The 21,954-nt window shown below is 39.7% G+C and overlaps 1 protein-coding gene across 6 annotated transcripts in view; it reads left to right on the forward strand.

Annotated features, from left to right (window-relative positions):
* LOC109430789 (WD repeat-containing protein 47-like) overlaps positions 1–21,721 on the forward strand; it is a 349,154-nt gene extending 327,433 nt beyond the window's left edge. For 3 of the 6 annotated variants that reach the window (XM_062852701.1, XM_062852700.1, XM_062852699.1), the window contains exons 8-11: positions 5,730–5,756; positions 10,987–11,383; positions 11,445–11,668; positions 20,952–21,721. In XM_062852701.1, coding sequence (XP_062708685.1) covers positions 5,730–5,756; positions 10,987–11,383; positions 11,445–11,668; positions 20,952–21,177 — 874 coding nt within the window. In that variant the 3' untranslated portion in view covers positions 21,178–21,721. The remainder of the gene's footprint in view (positions 1–5,729; positions 5,757–10,986; positions 11,384–11,444; positions 11,669–20,951) is intronic. The other 3 variants (XM_062852702.1, XM_029866220.2, XM_062852703.1) reach the window with 1 other exon arrangement.
* The last annotated feature ends 233 nt before the right edge of the window (positions 21,722–21,954 follow it).

The following is a 21,954-nucleotide window of genomic DNA, read 5'->3' on the forward strand; positions in this document are numbered from 1 at the left end:
ACATGTACTTTATATTCCAATGTAGAACGAATGGATTCCGTGTCTGGTTCTCTCGGCCTTATAAAGGGTTAAACAGCATGACAATACAAGGGAATTGCATACTTTTAGGAGTTTGAGCATTTCTGTTCCTATTTACAAAATGGATTCCAATTAGTAAAAACACGCTTCGCTAAGAGTGGAGATTTACACTATGATTGATCTACCGAGAAAAGTGGCCATGACGACCAAATGTTTCCTCAGAGGTATTTAATGGCCAATAGGGTGATTTTATGTAGCAATATCTCAATCATCGCCGACAACATGATTGGAATTGCAGAATAGCAGCTAGTAGCAGCCAAATTTGATTTCAATGTCTTCCAGGGATTCTAAACAAAGACTCAGAAGTAGTTCCGAAGCGAAACTCAGCGAAACTATTTTGTATGGAACGGTTTGTATGGGAAAAAAATGAATTTTTAATGTGGCGTCATTTAATAGTTTTACAATCAACATTTATACGTCTGATACGTCATTCGAAAGGTTTATAAGCAGGCTTTTCGAAACTACGTTAGAAGTTTAACATTTTTCATTTTAGCCGAAGATATGCGAAGAACATTTCATTAATTTTACCAAAAATTGGCAATGGTCTCATTCTGCTGCCAATATCTCGATAAATATAGGGATTAGCAAACTAATATTCTAGGGTTTACTGGTCCAAGTGGTCTACTTCCAACTACCGAACCTGAATCTCAAATTGAATAAAGTCAATTTTCGATTTTTGGCCACCTGAATCCCCTTAGTGAGCTGGTCTCGATCGATTGTATCATACGCCGATTTGAAATCGATGAACAAGTGATGTGTGGGCACGTTGTATTCGCGGCATTTCTGTAACACCTGGCGAACATCTAGGTGGTATCGTTGTAGCGCGTTCACCCATGAATCCAGCCTGATATTGCCCCACGAACTCTCTTGTAATCGGTGATACATGGCGGTATGAAATTTGAGAGAGTATCTTGTAGGCAGCGCTCAGTAGTGTGATCGCGCGGTAGCTCCCGCAATCCAACATGTCGCCCTTTTTGTAGATGGGACACGCGATACCTTCCATCCACTCCTCCGGTAGTACTTCCTCTTCCCAAATCTTGGTAATGACCCAGTGTAGTGCTCTCACCAGTGCTTCTCCACCGTGTTTTAGTAATTCGCTTGGTAGTTGATCTGCTCCTGCGGCTTTGTTGTTTTTCAGCCGGCTAACCTCCTCTTCAATCTCTTGGAGGTTAGAGGCTGGAAATCTTTCATCTTTCGCACGTACTCCTAGATTTGTTACTACACCACCTTCGGTGCTTGTAACGTCGCCATTGAGGTGCTCATCGTAATGCTGCCGACTCTCGACCACCCTAAGCTCGCTCGTGAGAAGATTCCCGTGACTGTCACGACTGTCGGCTTGTGACACAAAACTTCAGCTTCTCGTAGAATTTCTGTGTGTCCTTAGCGTGGTACAGCTCTTCGCAATCTCGTTCTTCTTGCTGGTGAGGATGTTTTAATATTAAGATACAGTTGAAATCTTGTTTATAAAACAGTTATAAAACTTAAAAGTTTGAAAACAATCCAAATATTCACTATGGCCAAATACGGAACCACTGCATTAAGCCATAATTGGTACACTTACCCTACTGGAATTCTTCTGCGGATTTTCCTACAAAGATGCTTCCTAGGTTTTATCGGACAATTTTATCTAAAATCTCAACCGACATTTCTCTGGGGATGTTTCTAGGAGCTATTCTTGAGATTTCTGCAAGAATTTCTCGAGGAATTTCTTTAAGAATTCCTCCAGAATTTCCTACTGATATTTCCACCAGAAGATTTTGGTGGAGCTCCTGACGGTATTTCCCCTGAAGTTTCTTCCAAGATTTTTTTTTTCGACAAGAGAATTTCGATGTGCACTCTCGAGCAAGATGGCCACGCTTGACTCAATTGCGACAGAATGTTTGAGCCTGCAGTAGGGACTCTCGACCGGACAACGTCATCTTCAGAAAGGCTGGACAAATGCGAAGTTCATGAATCTCCGAGCACGACGGACACTTAGCGTTGTTCGACTATACGCCACGACGTTGTTGCTGACCCTTGCCCGAAATGGTTTCTGTTTCGGTAGTAAGAAATGGTCGGCTTTCGTTTCTACCTTTGCTGATAGAGCTTCGAGAATTTGTATTCTTTGTTGTTGAAATTCCAGCACACCCTTTACAGTATCCTTCCCATCAGACATTCTAGCCTAATAGAAGCTGAAGAAACAACTCTTAAGCAAACTTCAGCTTAAGAAACTATTATTCAGCTATCTCTGTTTCTTGGCGTTTCTTTCGTAGAAGATTGTTCTTCCGAACCCCGACGTGTGGTAGGATCGAGACGAGAGCTTAAAAGGTTCACCAACAACAGACTGTACTTCGTTGGCAGGATAATCCTGTCGAGCGTCTGAATCATACGGTCGAATCCATCAACTAATTTGTGGAGATCCTTGTTGAGTGGCGGCAATTTGATGAGCGCTTGCACCTGTTATTTACTTTTTAAGAACTTTTTGTTGTTGTTGTAGCGTTTTTGCAACGTCTGCCAAACAACTTGATATTTCTAATGAGTGTTATCAGTTTTGTACCTCTTAATTCCGCCCTATGTTGCCTATCCTTTGACAGATACGGGTATTTCGACTACCACTTGTAATCTTCCTCAGATAACTGACACTGAGGAAGATTACAAGTGGTAGTCGAAATACGCGTATCTGTCAAAGGATATGCAACATAAGACGGAATTAAAAGGTACGAAACTGATTAGATTCGAAGAGGATATTCTGCCTAGAGGGTTCGAAAAGTCGGTACAAGAACTTGATAGTTGTCCTTTGTGATCTTTAGCGGATCGATCAGTGCCTTCGCTTCACCTATCAGGTACCCTTTTAGATAGTGAAACTTCTCCACTGCCAGTAAACCTAGTTTCTCGTGAATCAAGGAAGTGTAGATATCCCTGAAACTCAACCAGTCATCAATGCAATGATGCTATCAAAACATTGAAGTCTGATTTTAGGCAGCCGGGCGTGAGACATTACGTACTTACTTGATACTTGATGGGCTACAACTCGTAGCGGTGAGAAGTATCCGCCTCCACTGGCCTCGGTCCTCGGCCAATCGCTTCCAGTCGCCCTGAACGTTTAGAGTCCTTAGGTCCTCCTCAACTGCAAAAAATCCAACGTGTGCGCGGCCTTCCACGAAGCCGACGACCCCATCCTGGTTTTCTGCTGAATATAATTTTAGCTTGTCGTTCCTCTGGCATACGAGCTACGTGTCCAGCTCACCGCAGCCTGCCGTGTTGTATTCGCTTCACTATATCCATCTCTTTATATACCTGGTACAATTCGTAGTTCATGCGACGCCGCCAGATGCCGTCCTCCAGTTTACCGCCGAGTATTGTTCGCAGCACTTTACGTTCAAAGACTCCAAAGGCTCTCCGATCAACTTCTTTTAACGTTCACGTTTCATGACCATATAAAGCGACCGGGAGAATCAGAGACTTGTACAACGCGAGTTTTGTCTTCGTTTGCAGCCTGCGGGACCTCAGCTGGTTTCGCAGACCGAAAAAGGCCCGATTTGCAGCCGCAATCCGTTTTTTTCACCGCGCGGGTAACATCATTATCGCACGTCACTAGAGTACCAAAATAAACAAATTCATCCACAACTTCAAACTTTTCCCCACCTAGCACCACTTCGTCACCACTACCACGGCCGGACCGACGTTGAACACCAGCAATCATGTACTTAGTCATTGTGGTGTTGATCGTAAGTCCAATCCTCGCAGTCTCCCTCTTAAAAGGTACGAACGGCTCTTCCACGGCCCGACGGTCGATTCCGATGATGTCGATATCGTCCGCGAAGCCCAGGTTGTCGGGTCGGTTTCCGAGAGTATCGTTCGCATATTCTATTTCTTACTTCATTTTTCGTAGTGTTGAAAGGCTTCGACAGGCTACCTTACCGGGGTCGCGCTGCCTACATCGCGTTGGTGGGGCTGCCACCTTAGGTATAGCTGACGCGATACAGCGTTTCATATTCAGCCGCTGGATGCCAGAACAGACGCTGTTTGAGCCGCACCTCTTTGGTGAACAGACGCTCGGGACGTACCTCCTCAATCTAGCTAAAGTCAGAAGGACAACCGTGCCCAGGCTGCAGTACCAGCTAAGCACACAACTCTTAGCTGGCGGTCTTTGTCATCGTTTGACCCGTGAAAGCATGAACTTGTGAGGGACAGAGCTATGTTGGACACTCTCCTTATCGACTCACCGTTTTGCATCCCATTACGAGACATTACGTAGACGATCGAAAACTGCTAGCCGAATCCAGATTCTCACTCGAGACTTCGATTGATGTGGCTGATTACAGTTGATGGCGAATAGCTTGGCGCGAATCCTTTGGGCGGTGGTCGATTGAGTTGGATGAGCCTATTCATATTGGGCGATGGCGGTTGGATCCTTTCACATCATCTTGGATGGCCGAAGGTTCTTTTATGGAAAATTTGGATAGCGCTACATTTATTCTGGACAGTTTAGTATGGCGGATGTCCTAAAGAGCTATAGGCTCTCTTTACGCTTTATGCGTTATCACAGTGCCCTTCTCAGGGCGCTGTTTGAACCCATTGTGGTACGCTTATGCGTTATTACAGTGTCCTTTTCAGGACGCTATGTGAACCCATTGTGGTACGCTTTTGCGAGTATGACGATCCTATTCCCTTACCTGTCCATTCCCATGTCCTATCCTTTTTCCTTCCCTTTTCCGTCAGGTAAATGATGAATAGGCTCGTGTTCATGGCGATGGCACAAATTTCCCGAGTGGAGGAGAATGTGCCTCTAGAGCCGACCTACTGATACCTGATACCTGATGGCGGATGTCCTATGTCCAACAAATGGCTTTTGCTGCAAAATCGCTGATTTTTGGACCAGTAATGGTACATTGTATGTAGCTTATAAATACCATAACATTTTCATCAAAACCGGTTTAGTATTTGCGAAGATATTGTTGAGCCCTGAGATCTGCAGTTTTAAAGTTTTGTAAGTACAAAGCGCTCCATAGTAAATTTTCGGCAATTTAAGGACAGTAAATCACAATTTTGATTATAGAACTACCAATATTCAAAGGATAAATCTTCTAGTAACAATCATTTCCCTGATATTTTTTCGTAGTTCTCTGCTGCTAAAGCATTTACGGATTTCAGCTTGTAGTTTAAAGACATTTTTCTCTAAATCTAAGCTAAAGTAGAACATTTTCATCAATCCATCCAAATCTTCCAAGGACCACCCATGTTCATCGGGTGACCGTATAGCGTCGTCACATTTAGCGCGATGTCGGCGGCATGGCAGTTACATAATTACAACTTTCTATCTCACGCAAACTGCACTGGATGTTGACTTCGCGTTAAGTAGCTGTGATTTTTATTATTTCTAACCATGGCACTTGAGGCGGCGGCACATCAACAATCACTACATTAGCTATAGAATAAGTGTAGTATAACAGCATCTTTGTGCACTCATCTTTGCTTATGCTCACCCCCCAGTCCCCATATAACTACTTAGTCGTTGTCATCGCCCATCTCAGAGAATTGCTGAGCTACAACGAAATTGGCCGTCAGCCGGGGTTTTTCTCATGTCTGTCTCTTCTGTGTGCTTTTCTTGTGTATTTTTTTTTTTCTGTGCAATTCCAATCAAACTATTACCACTGGAAACCGCCGTGCAGTAAAAGATGTGAAAGTGGTGCAAGTTGGTGAGCGATTATCTTTTACTATTGTTTTTATCGATCATTCAATCATCGGCTGAAATAGGCGTGGTTTGCGGAAAACTCATTATATTTTCATAATTCTTATGGCCTATTATGGTATTGGTTTCTTAAACATGCTCAATTAATGTTATTACCAGTATTCACTTTCAACGTATTATTATTCAGCGAATGCTACTGAAGTTTTACAGTACAATCATAACCAAGAAGCAGTATTGAAAATAAATTTAAAACAATCTGTAACAGTAGCTATCAAGTCTTTTGCGAATTGAACTTTTACTAATGCTTCTTCTAGATTGAGTTTGAATAAGAGCGAAAGTAACATGAGCGAGTTCTCTTCATCGACTCTCTCTTCTTAAAATTTAAATGACAAGATGCAAGTATGGTTGCACTTTTTGGTCATAAATCGCTAGGTTGCGATGCAATCTAGCGCCTAAGTGTGAAAAAATTCGATTGAATTTGAATCTTGTCACTTTCATTTGCAGAAGAGAGAGTCGATGAAGAGAAATAGATTTCGCCCTTATTTAAACTCAATCTAGACTTGTTCGTGTTCATATAATGATAATTCTGTACTTGGATGTGCATTTATTACTCTTGTACATTATTGTTTCCCAGAAGTTGAAAGTGAGTGATTCTATACATTTTTGGTAGAGTAATTTTGAAATGATTTGTGGTTGAACATTGATGGTCTTTAATCTTGTTCTGATCATTAACTTTCCGTAACTCGCGCGGTTGGTAAGGTATTGTTCATAAACCACATAGACCAAATTTTGGCCATCTCAGACCCCCCTCCCCCCTCGTAGACTTTTGTCCATACAAAAAATTCAAAATTTGTATGAAGCGTAGACTTTGGTCAGACGACCCCCCCACCCCTCCCCCCAAAAAGTCTACGTGGTTTCTGAATGGCCCCCTAACCATTGTCAGCACCACACTGATGCTGAGTACAAAAAGCGAGATTTTTTAACGTGTAGTACAAAATACAATAACGCAATCGCTCGAAAATTAATAAAACGTGTATGAATTATGTAAATATGGAACATGTTTACTTCGCTTAGGAGCAAACATATGAATAAGATTTAAAAAATACTCAACTTTATTGCAGTGAAATTACATAGGAAGCCATGCTCACTTCATATATGTATTTCTGAGATATTTTCTTACGTCTATCACGGTGTGTTGAAACAGGTTTATTATCGCACTTTGATGAACCTAAAATATTTTTTCGTTATAAGTTAGCCTTAGCTGTATATATTAAGATTCTGGAGGTTAAAAAATCTTTCATCGGGGAAAATGAAAATAAATTCGATTTTAGTAGTTTACCACTTATCCCATATGATAAGGTATTACGCAAATCTGATGAACCTAAACTCCGCTATAAAAAGTCCCATTTCTAATAATAAATTTGTAATCATTTAGAGAGACACGAATGTAAAGTTTTCAAAACGAGTTTAAATTTGTTTTGCGTTCGTTTCATGTGTCCAGCCCACCACAGTCTGCCGAAAGTCATAAATCATAAAAGTCTTTCATCCCTTCCATATGTCTGGTACATAGATATTTGTCTGAAGGTAAGCAAATACTTCCCATTAGTACGACGCATACATTTGAGGAAGCACCATACACTTGTGACTCATACCATTTGCAGCATGTGTGGATTTGCCTGCAATGGTGGGTATTAGTTACACATACTTTGCATGTCAAACCACATCCACATGGATATTAGTCAAAAAGTATGAGTCTACTATACTGACCGTGCGTGATTTATTTGTAAAAGGTCTGCCTCTGATCTGTGGAAGACTTTTGTCCATACTAAATCTTGAAATTTTGAAAGACTTATCTCCTTGTTACTTATAAAATGATACCTTTAGGGTTAAGTGGGCAGTTGGGTCTCAAATAACAAAAAGTTGACACAAAATACGTAAGATTGGCGTTGTCATATGGCCCCCTTAATGTGAGAACTAAGCAACTCGTTTTTGGAAGTGCGGGAAAAATGGCTGGTAAAACTAATCCTGGTATAAAACAACCACTTTGTTGGTCTTTAAAGATGAATCATTATGTGTTTTCGTAGTTTCAATGGATAAACTTTTGTTTATTATGGTGTATGTTCAGATATAAACAAAACTATAGAAATTTCGCAAATCCAGTTACCTAGTTCTAGCATTAAGGGGGCGATATTATGTTAATGTACTCATAAATTATTATTCAACATTTTGTTTAAAATAAGGTACACCGGGGCAAATTGAAACGGGTGGGGTAAGATGAAACAGTGGGTTCACGTGATATTATCTAGTTATAAGCAATTTGAATGTTATAACATTTTTTTTTATCAAACAATCATTAGGTCAAGGAAAATTATACAAATTGTATTGAAATCTTTTCCAAAACCTCACAAGTTTTTATAAAGAATTACCCTTACCGAATGCAACGCATGCTTAATATATGTCAATGTGAATGACATATTAAAGTATTAGCCTAAAATATATTGGAAACATATCAATTCGCAAGTAATCTGATGAATTTCAATAATAGTAGTCTCGTGCAGTGATTTTTTTTTTCTATGTTCGTCTGGGTTATCTGCAGTTTTATTTTATAAGACACTTTGGTCTTGATAAAAACTTCATGCGTTTTAACGGTTTCAATGTTATGACTGCATGAAATAAAAATTATTTTTCCCAAGTTAAATACCTTCTTTTTTGCAAAATGAGTATGACAACAGATTAAATTAAGTATGGGGAGAAATGTCACTTGTCCTTGCAGAGCGTGATACAAACGAAATAAAAAGGAATAGTGATTAAAACGACTAGTCATAAAACTGAAAAACCACTGCACTTTACTTACAAAGTGGAAACTATTCATTAGAGTTGAATTAAAAAGTCACCCGTACCTTCTATGTGTTATAATTATTTAGCAATCAAACTCTATTCAATGATTCCAAATTGAAGCATAAAATAACTAATGAAAGTTCTTAAAAAGTTGTATCGAAACCTCAAATTGCGTCAATCATGCCTCTCTTTGCACATCACTGTTTATTTATTTTTTATATTTATTTTATTACATTTCCAAAACATTAATGTCTTCTTAATCTTGTTCTTCATTTTTAGTTTTAATTTTATCTGTAAATTTAGTTAAATTTTTTCTCAGCATAAACAACAATAAACATATCTAAAACTAAGTTATAAGAAAATAGAGGAACAGTACTTTCCTTTTAATAGCACTACGATTTTGCATTCTTTGACAGATACGTGTTTCGGTCTCAATTGTTAGGTCAGAAGGCCAAAGGCACGTTATCCTCCATTTGGGACATTTGTGCCTGTTAGGTCATCTTCAGTGTCTCGTACTTAATCCGATATTCTTTTCACGTACATGTATTCATTAGAGTGGGTCATCGTTTATATGAAAAAGTGAAAAATTCAATGGTATCCCATCAGATCAAAGCTTTTTTGATACCATTTCAGGACCCAAGTAAGTGTGCAAAATTTGGGGACGTTCGGTTATGCCTACGTTTTGCGCATCGCGTTCGAAATTTGTATGGGGTTTTACATGGGAAAACACACTTTTTTGCATTTCTCTCATAACAACCTCGAATTTTTCAAAAAACATGTAATCGATAAAAGGAAAACATAGCCTAAAATGTCCTGAAAAACTTTGTCGAAGACCGCGAAGTGATCTGATGCTTATGAAAAAAGTTATAGCGTTGGCATTGCTTGGCAAAACATCATGATTTTGTTGCTATTGTTATTCCTTTACATGTTAAAACATAAACACATGCATGCGGTTCGTTGGTTATAACTATTTTCACAAGCATCGGATCGCTTTGCGATCTTCAACAAAGTTCTTCAGCACATCCTAGGCTATCAATTTACAGTATCGGTTAAAAAGTTTCAGACAAACTTTTTCAACTTATGGCTAAAATGCAAAAAAGTATGTTTTCCCATACAAAATCCCATACAAATTTCAATTGCAATGCGCAAAGTGTAGACGCAACCAATCGTGCTCAAATTTTGCACAGATACTCAGGACCCGAATCGGAACCAAAAAAGCTTTGATCTGAGAAAACGCTTCCGATGACCCACACTAGTATTCATAGGATGAATTTTCACTTGTTAGTAAAACATCGAGCACTGCAGTATCAGAGCACAATATACATAAAAGTTCTTATTATATTCGATGAGCTATCAGTATTTCTGTTAAACTTGCTCAAAAATAACTTAATTGGGCAGTTTACATGAATGTTAAAAAAGACGCTTGATTAAGTCACCATATTTGCTATTTCGCAATCGAAGCATCTTTTGTGGCCGTGTGATCGTCGTTAAGCTGTATCGTTACATGGTTTGGCATGCAAAGTATGTGCAAGTAATAGCCGCCATTTCAGGCAAACTAGCACATGAATAGTATGTGCTGCAAATGGTACGAGTCACAGGTGTATAGTGCTTCCTTAAACGTGTGCGTCGCACTAATGGGAATATTTGCTTACCTCCAGACAAATATCTATGTACCAGACATATGGAAGGAATGTAGACTTTTATGATTTATGACTTTCGGCAGACTGTAGTGGGCTGGACACATGAAACGAACGCCAAACAAATTTAAACTCGTTTTGAAAACTTTACATTCGTGTCTCTCTAAATGATTACAAATTTATTATTAGAAATGGGACTTTTCTAGCGGAGTTTAGGTTCATCAGATTTGCGTAATACCATATCATATGGGATAAGTGGTAAACTACTAAAATCGAATTTATTTTCATTTTCCCCGAAGAAAGATTTTTTAACCTCCAGAATCTTAATATATACAGCTAAGGCTAACTTATAACGAAAAAATATTTTAGGTTCATGAAAGTGCGATAATAATCCTGTTTCAACACACCGTGCGCGTCTACGTACATGTAAATTCTTAATGATTACAATTTTCTATCATTTTTTTTGTCCATATGTCAATACTTAACTTTACAAGTTCCTGCCGAAAACATTAACAATCGCTAGAGCTGCAAAATACGACGTTTTAAAAGCATTGTTAGTATTTTAACCCAACTAGGCGTAGAACAATTCTGTTCAAATTGTCTACTCAGAAGCAAATATGATTCTCGCAGGAGTCTCGAAGAAGATTTTAGCTTTTGTTTTAAGAACAAAGCGTATCAAACACATTCAATATAGATTTGCTTTTTTAATTCCTGTAAATCCACACTGCAATCATACACTGATCCACTTCTGTATACTTCCAGGGAAGACCACACCACCTACCAGCCGACGGTCCTATTCAAACGAACGAAACACCACAAGGGTTCGATCTACTGCATGGCTTGGTCCCCGGTGGGTGACCTGATTGCGACCGGTTCCAACGACAAAACCGTGAAACTGATGCGCTTCAACGAAAACCAAAAACAACTGGAAGGCCAGGAAATCGAACTCACAATGCACGACGGAACGGTTCGGGATCTGTGCTTCCTGGAGGATACATCCAACAAATCTAGCCTGCTGATCAGCGGCGGTGCGGGCGACTGCAAAATCTACGTTACCGATTGTGAAACCTCCACTCCATTCCAAGCCCTGAGTGGCCACGGCGGCCATGTGCTGTCGTTGTACAACTGGGGCAGCGTGATGTTCGTCTCCGGATCAATGGTAAATTGAAATCGATGACAAAACAAAACATTTGTACTATTCATCATGAACCATTTTTTAGGATAAAACCGTTCGATTCTGGGATCTGAGGACACGTGGTTGCGTCAATATGGTTACACCCGCAACGTCACCTGGTTCACGACAAGGGTCACCTGTGGCGGCGGTGTGTGTCGATCCCTCAGGCCGACTATTGGTTTCAGGTCACGAGGATAGCTCGTGTGTACTATACGATATCCGCGGTAACCGGCCGATTCAGTGCTTCAAGCCACACGCGTCCGATGTCAGGTAAGGTTTTAAACATAAGAGCATATGCGAATCCTATAAATGAAAAGTATTAATGAAAATCTAAACATATGAAACAAACTATGAGGCATCGTGTACATTAATTACAACGGGTAAAATATTATACAGCATTTGATTAACTTAAATAAGTTGCCTCCTAATCAAGAGGTGCCAAATACATGTTTTTCAGTCACTCCGTCTGTGGGGTTACTTGCGACATACACCGTTGTGCAGTACCTGCACGAAAACGCCCTGTACTGTGGTACAATAAGGCCGATGTTTTTCTAAAGGACACCCTTACGCCTGAAGGCTCCCCACTTGTTTTCGCGATAGAGACGGTTGAAAGCTTTTTCGTAATCAATGAACACCAGGTAGAGATACTCTTGGAATTCATTGATTTGCTTCAGGATGATACGCAGCGTGATAGTATGGTCTACACAGGATCGTCAATCTTCTCCTGTATTCGGTTAAAGATCGATGCACAGTTTTTTTTTAACTCTTGTCAGGTTAAATCACTGCATTTAAAACGTTCGCATTCAAATTATGTCGTAACTTACCAGGAAAGCTGCATTTCTTGATCACCATATCGAGGTATTGGCGATGTCCAATTTGCGAAGGAAGCGCTTCCAGAATCATCGTGTAAAATTTCTCTATAGCCACAGAAGCATTCTTGACCGTCATTGTCCTTATCTGGCTTCTCCCCATCTTGTCAAAGTTTTCCGGTAGCAGGGTTCGCCGTGTTTTTCGAAGGCCCTTCAACGCCACGTGCTCGATCACACCTCGTAGCAACTGCCTCTTGTGTCCTGTACACTAAGATATCGCCGTCGTATTTCATCTCAGCTACCAATGCCCCGAAAGAAGCCTTCATTCCAGCTCCGATCATCTTCTTCACGGAAAGCAGATTTGCTCTTACATCAGGCTCATACGGAACGTCCACAGCACAGAACTTCTTGGCTGTTGGTTCCCATGATTTATCCCTTGTGCCACGCGGTAATCGGTTGACTGTCCTTCGTCACACAAATGCGTATTGGATGCTTCAGTTTCTTCAATCGAACGAAATACTCTTTCCGATTCATCCAAGATTCACCAAATGATTGCTAATACCGGAGCCCAGTTTGAATGTATTTTTTCTCCGGCTACAGCTATCCTTGGACTATCTCCTTCCGAATCGTACCTGCAGTGCTTGGCCTTGTGCCCCTTCTTGTGACAGCGATGACATTTTCCCTGGAACTTCCATGGCTCGTGTCGTTGTCCATTTCACGGCTTCTGAATGCTCCCAAGAAACGCTAAAATCCTTGTACACACCTGTCATTCGATCACTTTTCTTCCAGTCTTCTGCTAACGGCCTTTCTCTTACGGCATCCGGCGTAAGTTTGCCTTCGTCAAAGTTTTTCAAAGCTGTCACCAACGGATCCTAGAATTCCGGAAGAGTGACGAACAGCTGCTATTACATGTATTATTTTTGTGTTAAATGCGCTATTTTAACTTGTTAACATGTTCCTAAGTTTAATGTACATTTATAGTGCTCTGGATTAAAAAAGCACCATGGGATCTGAGCAATCTCATTTTTGATTGCCTACATTCAGGTCAACTATCAAATAAGTGAATCGTTCCCTAACAGGAGCATCAAAATGTTAACGTCTCGTATTGAAACCTACATCAGCATTCCCCTTAGGATTAGTTATTCCTAGACAAAACTCAAGCTATGAAAGCAACTAATGCTGCGAACAAATGGCAACCCGCCAGTGTAAATACGATTACAGGAATGACTGATGGATCAACAACATTTATGAAACCTCGCTTGAAACCCCGTCATTCTGTCATCGGAAATTGTTATCCACTAAGGGTAACTGGGCAAAATATGTGTTCTGTGTTGTGTACGTCCATTTGTGATGTCCTAATTTATTACGCATTTGTAATGTTCCACTACAAGACGTTATATTTTAATTTGCATTTGTAGCGCTTCATCATATTTTTGTAATACTGCGAAACCAAATCCTTCTTCAAGTTTCGCTCACTTGAGTTTCCGGATGAGCTCATCAAACGTTTTCAGATGGTCCCTGATCGACGAATCTTTCGCCATCTTGAGGCTTTGCGAGTTGCTTGAGTATCAGCGTTTGCGACGAAACCGACTTTTTAGCGAGAACACCTTCCAACGTCGCCCAGATGTCCTTGGCCGTTTCCTTCTCACGGACTAAATCCAACAACCTGTCATGAATGAAGGGAATGATCAAGTTCACTGCCTTCCCGTTTATCGTTTGAAACTTCACTAATTCGGCTGCAACGGTTGGCTCATCCTTCTTGACCGCGTACAGCAAACCGGCCGATTTCAGCAGTTTCTCGACTCTCAACTTCCAGTTCTCGAATCCAGCACCGGCGAACTGCGAGATTTCGTGTGCCAGTTCTCTACGTGTGTCGCCTCTTGAAGGTATAAAATAACGTAGTGGTTGGAACTGATGACCAACCTATATTTAGGTCCTTACGGGACGAAAGTTGAAGACAGAATGAGTAAAATATGGTCCACTGCACGAATTTTTGCTGGCCTGCTTGTTCTCACAGAAAATTTGACGTTTGGGAAGTGTCGGCACCGCTCAAACGTCAAATTTCATGTGAGAGTAAGCAGGCCAGTAGGGTATGTGTTCCATCAGTAATCTCACGCTCCCATATTCATCCTATTCGAATACCAGCGATTACGGCACCGATTGATTCCGTTCTTTTTGTTTTCATGGGTGCTCACTTCTAACAAAAAATACAAAAATATGAAACTAAACAAACAGCGCTTCAATCCTTTGTTTTTCGTAGGATGAAAATGGAAGCCACATGCTTAATAAGGGAACTAATACCCTATATATTCGTGCAGTAATCCATTCACTTGTTGACACTAGTTAACAACCGGCTTACTAGGGTAGTCTTGATTGGGTAACTAGGATAGCGTACGGGGTACTTGATTACTTCGATCTTCAACACTTTTCATATCAACGACAGGTCGAAAATTTTTCTGCCGATTTGCGCATATGTATCTCCGATGACTTTTTTGACATGTTGTTTAGGACACTCTCTATAGGGAGTATTCTTCATTGCACCAACAAAGCTAGCCATGAACATGTTTGGCACTTCAGAGAGGCTTCTCAGGTCATTTTGACAGGCACGAAAAAAACAGATCATATTTTCTATTTTATCGATCTTGTTGCCGTCCTTTTCATGCTCATGTTACATCTGTCAAAATGACCTGAGAATTGTCAGTCATTTTGAGGTTAGGTTTGTTGCTGTTCCTAAAAAAGAAGTGTGTTGTTTCTTGCTGTGAATGTATCGCAGGAATATTCGTGTATGTGCGCTAGATTATTCGGATATTAAGCGATCACCTGACGTGGGTGTTCGATAGTTTGCTTTGTACGTGAAGTGAACAATAGTGCGACGGTTATGGCATTAAAATCAAAAGGTCATGTCACTTATCAGAGTGAATCTCTTTGGTGGAGACGTGCGGTAAACGCCAAGTTTCACCTAAGCTTTCACATAACAAAGGTTGGTACTAATAATCCTTCCCTCTCCCAACCTGACGGCAAGGACGTGACCGGCGCCGTTATTGTAGCGTTAAAGAGAGCATCTGAAGGTTGCATAGTGAGAATGTTGACCACTCCCAGTAAATTATTCAGTTGATTCCTAGGTTGATTCATTGTGCAGCTGTCATTGGCTCGGGTCAATCACGGAGTAGCAATCAGAGATATGTGCATTCAGTCTAAGCTAAGCTAAGCTCTTGTTTTGGGCACTCTCTGTAGGTCTTATCAAGGCTCTCATAGAACTCATCCTCCATGTCATCGGGTTAATCTTTTGTTGACGCGTAGATGCTGTTCAAGCTACAGTTGAAAAACTTGCCCCTTATTCTCAAAACAAAGATTTGGTCGCTTATGTTGAAGATGGGACCCGCCGCTTGGAATTCGCGTTCTGCAGTTTTGCGCCAGCGTATCTCCATGTGAGGGTTCATTCAAAGTTCTCACGTTTTAGGATCCGACTTTCCAACCGTTGTACTCAATTCGTTGCCAAGTCTGTTGTGGTTGAATCCGTCATTTTGCTCTACTTTCTCAGTGATTGAAGGTGTTTTGGCACTTCTCAGCAAAAATTGCTGGAAACTTTCACCTACCCCACGCAATCGGCCAAAGGCTCTGTGAATCTGATTAGCCGGTTTGCCTATATCGAGTCTGCTTCGGATGTCAGTTGTGATGATTCAGGAACCGACTAACTATACTACAGGTTCCAAGAATTAGCGCTTTCAGGATGCTGTTCAAGTCCTTCTTCAATTCCAGCTCGTCTAGAGGCCTTAGGAGGGATTTAGGAACAACACCGGTTGCCGAGAGGGCAACCGGAACGATACGGACGTCCTCGAGGTGCCACATCTGCTTGAACTCCTCCGCTAGGTCGTGGTACTTGGTTATCTTGCCGGAGAACATTGATTGTATATTATGGTGTAACGGTACAGCGATGTTGATGAGGGTTACCCGCTTCATCCTTTTGTCGTAAACAACAATGTCGGACCGGTTGGCAGGTATGAGAACGTCCGAAATGATCTCGCGATCCCAGTACAGCCTTATGCAACTATTTTCCAGAAGCCTGGAACGACATGCTCGATCGTTTCTCCTACTGAATTGCACTTCCTGCGGCGGTCCTCCACGTTTGCATGAAAAAAGTCTTTTGATCACTGGAATGTTATCGTTGGTAGGGTAAGAAATCTAGCTTTGAACTAGTCAAATTATATTCTTAATTTGAATTATTTCGAAATGCCCTAGCCAAGATCACAGGGTTTGACGGTATTAAAGTGTGACGGTCAGTAGTTTCTATACCCAGAAAACAGTTACGGTCAGTTGAGTTTGGAAGGGTTTTGAGAATCGTTGTGAATCATAATGAAAATATTTGTTTTTTTTTTGTGACGATTCTTGTAATCTTTTTGGAGTCAGCAGACTTTTAATTATTTTCTGGGCTTCCTTCTATTTGGTTAATTTTAACAAACACTAGAAAATTCAATAATGTAATATTTAGTAGTATTTCGTGTATTCAATTTGCTCATACCTAGTTCTCAATATTTGATTTACTTACGTGTTTTAATTTTCACTTTCATTATTTTTATATCTGATAGTTTTGTGAGTAAACCTTAATATGTTTTGAATGCCTAATGCTTTATAATGTTTTCTTGCAATAGCAATTTAAAATAACAAAGAAACTAATAGTGGGAAAGTGCAGCATTTAATATTGCTTGCTTATAGATTCGAACCCAACGTGTGATCAAGTAACCTATTGATGTCAAATTAGAGATTTTTACATTTTTTGAAGAATTATATGAATTTTTTTTCTATAGTTAGGACCTGTTTGGACCGATGCTGATAGTGCTAGGGATATGGATGAAAGACAACTTTTAAAGATAAAGAACAGTACTGAAATGAGGATCAAAAAATTGACATAACGAACACATCGACCATCTAATGGATCATAGACACACCAAAGATTAGTGAATTGGGTTCTTTAGGGGTATCCGGATTATTTCATAATCGGATTCTCCGTCCAAAAATTAGTCGAAATACAAAATTTCATTATTTTTGGAATCCGGGAACTATTTTTAAAATGCATTTAAAGTTTGTATGGGGAAATTTTTTTGTTCGGGTCGAACAGTCATTTTATCGATTGAACTGCCATTCTATCCCCGAAAATTAAAACTGTTTTGTCAATTTAACCATCAAAACAAAGGTATTAGAATCGAATAAAATCACATTATACTCAGAAAAATGAGCTCTCTCGATTAGGCTATAGAGAATATCAATATTTTATTCACTAAACAACCCAATTACAGGGCACAACATGAATTTGAACAATAACATTCTTTAAACCTTGACATGACTGAAAAAACAAATAAAAAATTGTCCATATGTCAATATACCGAAACTTTCACACCTTCTACCGTAACCTTCTAAGTCAGTACGCAACAGTGTCTTACTGGACGACATGTTCCGTGCACGGCTGGTGAACTGCTTCTGAAGGATTATGTTCTCTATCTATCCTATCCAAAGGCCTAGTGAACTGTCGTTGTTCGCGCAAACGCAAGACGGTTGTGCGCACAGTGATGGGAGAGGTTTCTACGTCCCCCGGCGTGCCGCTAGGAACCTTAAAAAAAATTGAATCATTTCGAAATTTATTAAAAGGTCTCACTTTTTGGGCAAATATTGCCCCACAAAGTTGGTAAATGGCTTTCCGTAATATCATCTGGTAGCATTGACTTCAAAAACATTGAATGAAGCGTTTTTATCATTAAAAATAAGTAATTGAAAAATCACTGTGATTTCACCCATTTCCCCCCAGAGGAAGCATATTTTCGGTGCACTCGTACAGCTCACTCATTGTATCACACGCAATAAATGAATACGTTAATTGAAAGCAAATACATTATAGAACCGACCAACCGAAATTATTTGTCATAAAAATATCAAAGTTACGTAATTGGATTGTTTAGTGAATTAAATATTGCCTTTTTCTTTAGCCTAATCGAAAGAGCTCATTTTTTCTGAGTATAACGTGATTTTGTTGCGTTCCGATTCCTTTGTTTTGATGGTTAAATAAACAAAACAGTTTTAATTTCCGTGGCTAGAATGACAGTTCAATCGATAAAGTGACAGTTCGCCCCGAACAAAAAAATTTCCCCATACAAACTTTAAATGATTTTTAAAAATAGTTCCCGGGCACCTAAAATGATGAAATTTTGGATTTCGACTAATTTTTGGACGGAGATTCCGATTATGCAATAATCTGGATACCCCTAAAGAACCCAATTATTACTTGGAGAATCTTATCTTGAATTGAACCATTTGTAATCTAGATTTGAACTAGTGAATGTGGGCGAGCTTCCAGTGTTGGCCTGCAGACTGCGCTAGTAGCTGCTTTGTTTACTCTTGAGAGGTGGAAAGTTCCAAATTTAGTTTCCAAATTCCTGAAGAATTCCGAACATTCTGAGTTGAAATTCCACTGCCTAATGAAAAATAGTTATGAGAATTAGCAGATCCATGAGATTTTTAGCTGTTTAACATGAAATCAGCTGTTCTGGGAATTGCTCGAGCTGCTGCCGCCAGTACAGGTCGGACTCGATTATCCGGAGTCGGGTTCTGAACCTGTCCATACATATATCAGGCCAAACATTTCAATAGGTCCTATCTGCATTTGAGAGGCTCTCTTTGTTCACTTTCTCTTTCAATTATTGCAATGGTACATTTTTCAACTACTTTTGCAGTACAAATCGAAAGACGCTTGTTTTGACCATCGTTCTATGCAAGGAGACAATCATCATTCAAATAAACAGCTGAGATATTAACGAAAGAGAGGGAAACCAAAGAGAGCCTCTCTTTTGCAGATTGGACCTTTAGACATGTTTGGCCTGATATCTGGAAAACGAAATGCAGTACAAAGCTGAAATTTCAACTGATTTCAAATCTTCAAGCCAACTTTGGCAAAATGTCAAAATTTCAGCTTTATACAACATTCTGTTTCCCAGAAATATGTGTAGGAAGCTACAGAACCTAACTCCGGATAATCGAGTCCGACCTGTAGTTCAAATCTAAATTAAAATTGGTTCAAATTATGATTACGATGGTACAAATCAAGATTAAAAGCATTACTGACAAATAATTGAATTTTTCATTGAAATTTGGTGCAAATGTAAACTTTTTACCACTTTACGAAAAGCTAATACCCATGGCTTTCATATATCTGAGACTTTACCGTAGTAAATTGTTTCCATGTGGGTGAAAACATCAGCCAAAATTCTCGATGCTTCAGAAAGCCGCCATTTGGTTCAACTCATGATTACCGTATGCGTGATAATGTTTTCACCATCGTTAAATAACGTTCCAGTTTTATTTGTGAATACAATGTATTGGTTTTATTTGCAGGCATTAAAGCTATAACTCATATCATAGTAGGCTGTGGATAAAAAGTGTTGATTTTCTTAGTTTAACACTTGCATAATGACTAAGTGGCAACCTAGCTCGTGATTTGTCCACGCGCAAATGTCGAAAAGTGTCCGTGGTAGTTTCAAAGTCAAGATTAACAATTTTTGAGTTTATTTTTTTTATTTTGACATTGCCTAATGACATTGACACACAAACAAAAGTTAATATAACTATTGATTCTGGAATTTGGTACGGATCGAAAGTTTTTCGGAAATCGAAAAAAAGTGATGTTGCGTTCGGGCAAATTCAAGACTTTCCTATATGGCGCTATTCGTAGCTCCTGGATGCCATTGGTAATAATGTATGTTTTTTTTTCCAAGGTCGATGGATCATAAAGGCCACCATAATTTTCTTTTTCGATATGCCATGCCGTTAAGTCGCTGATTTCGCGTTTCTTTGCCATTTTTCTTATTAAGCGCATATAATTCACCCACATCTTCTTTTTGGTGGCAGCGATAGCCTTCTTAATCCATATTAACCTTGGACGACCAGTGGTCATCTTCGGAAATAGTTGCCCTTGCTTTTTTTCGGTCTAAGACCGTTTTACGGTTCTTCTGAACACTCCTGAAATGTCTTTTTTAACATTTACGCGTCGACAAGTCCCGACTACCTACCGCTGCCATTCCTTCATGGTGCAAATTTTAAACTTAAGAAATCGGATTTTTTTTACCCGCAACCTACTGTGATATGAGTTAGAGCTTACGTGCATGCAATAAAAATCTAGACATTGTGTGTGCAGGTGAAATGGGTACCTTATTTGTACGATGGTGCAAACATTATCACGCATACGGTACTTACCCTAATGCATGCACAAATGATGAAAACATATTTGGACTTCGCCAAATTTATTAAAACTACAAGTGAATAAAAATTGACCTATTCTCACTCCTTTGAGGGCCAGGGAACCCAATTTATTCCGCATTGCCAACCAAACAAGTTAATAATGTTCTGGTCAAGGTTGATACTACTCATCAATAATATAGTAGGTATATGACGAATATGAGAGATTTTAAAAAGCATATATCCACCTGAAAGTGTGATGTTTCAGCGAGCCTTAAAAGTGACATTTTACCAAGGCCTTATTTTCAAGCCATTTATGGTTTATCAAAAATTAATTAGTTGCTCTAAGAACCTTATTTTTCGACACGAACTGCTGGCATTTGCTCGCAATATTTGATAAGATATTTCAGATAAGGTTTTGACCCAATCTTACCCCTCTGACCCGATGTCACCTCCAACGACGCGACGGCAGCTGAAGAAAGTCAACGTTGCTCAAATATTTTTCAATTTTATCCTTCTTTCAGATCGATTCGCTTCTCTCCATCGGCGTACTACCTGCTGACGGCCGGCTACGACAACAAGCTGGTGCTGACGGACCTACAGGGCGATCTGACGATGCCGCTTCCCTCGGTGGTGGTCGCCCAGCACTCGGACAAGGTGATATCGGGCCGCTGGCATCCTGTGGATTTCTCATTCCTGTCGACGTCCGCCGACAAGACCGCGACACTGTGGGCGTTGCCACCGATCTAAAAAGGAGTAGGTATGCTGGAATGAGTAATCAGATCATGGCACGATCAGTGAGCCACCGAAAGGTGATGGATCAGAAAGTTTGTGTACATTGTTAATCGTTGATCGATTTGCATATGTGTGTATGATAAATATAGTATAAATATTGGACAAACAAAATTATTACCTAATATTTAAGGTAAATGCATGGATAAAAACGTGCATGTGCAAGTATAAATTTACCAAAACGAAGGGATGGAGGATACAATTGCTATGAAGATTCGGCTAAATTACAAACAAAATTTGCAAAACAGTATCGGCAGTGGTTCCCAAATGTATCGCTATGAACAAGGTTTTTTTTCTTGGTTATCGTGTCGGCTAATTTCTCCTAGTTGACGCGAGGAGCATACTTGAGATTCGTGGAACTAACGGAGCGATAAATGACCGTATCTGAATCACCATTTATTGTAACAAACAGTCATTAACTCAGTTACGTATTAATGCATGTAAGTGACAGCTACTAGATTTAATGTTAAATAAAGGACTTTCGTTTATAATTATTAAAAAAGGGGGAAAAGAAGTAGAGTTCAGTACTTTCTTTTGAAAATCGAAATTATACTTTTTATTGTCTTGGCGTTTTCTTTTTTTTTTAAATTGTTGTGTTTCTATCAGTTGCAAAAGGCTGTAGCCTAAAACTGGGGATAACTGGAGATTGAGATACTTTGTGTTTTTATGATGGAATTCACCATCTTTGTGGAAAAGCCATTTCAAGTGCTGCTTTGATTTTAAAGGTGAATTTCT

This window comes from Aedes albopictus, chromosome 2, assembly GCF_035046485.1.
Source record: "Aedes albopictus strain Foshan chromosome 2, AalbF5, whole genome shotgun sequence".
NCBI classification, from domain to species: Eukaryota; Metazoa; Arthropoda; class Insecta; order Diptera; family Culicidae; genus Aedes; species Aedes albopictus.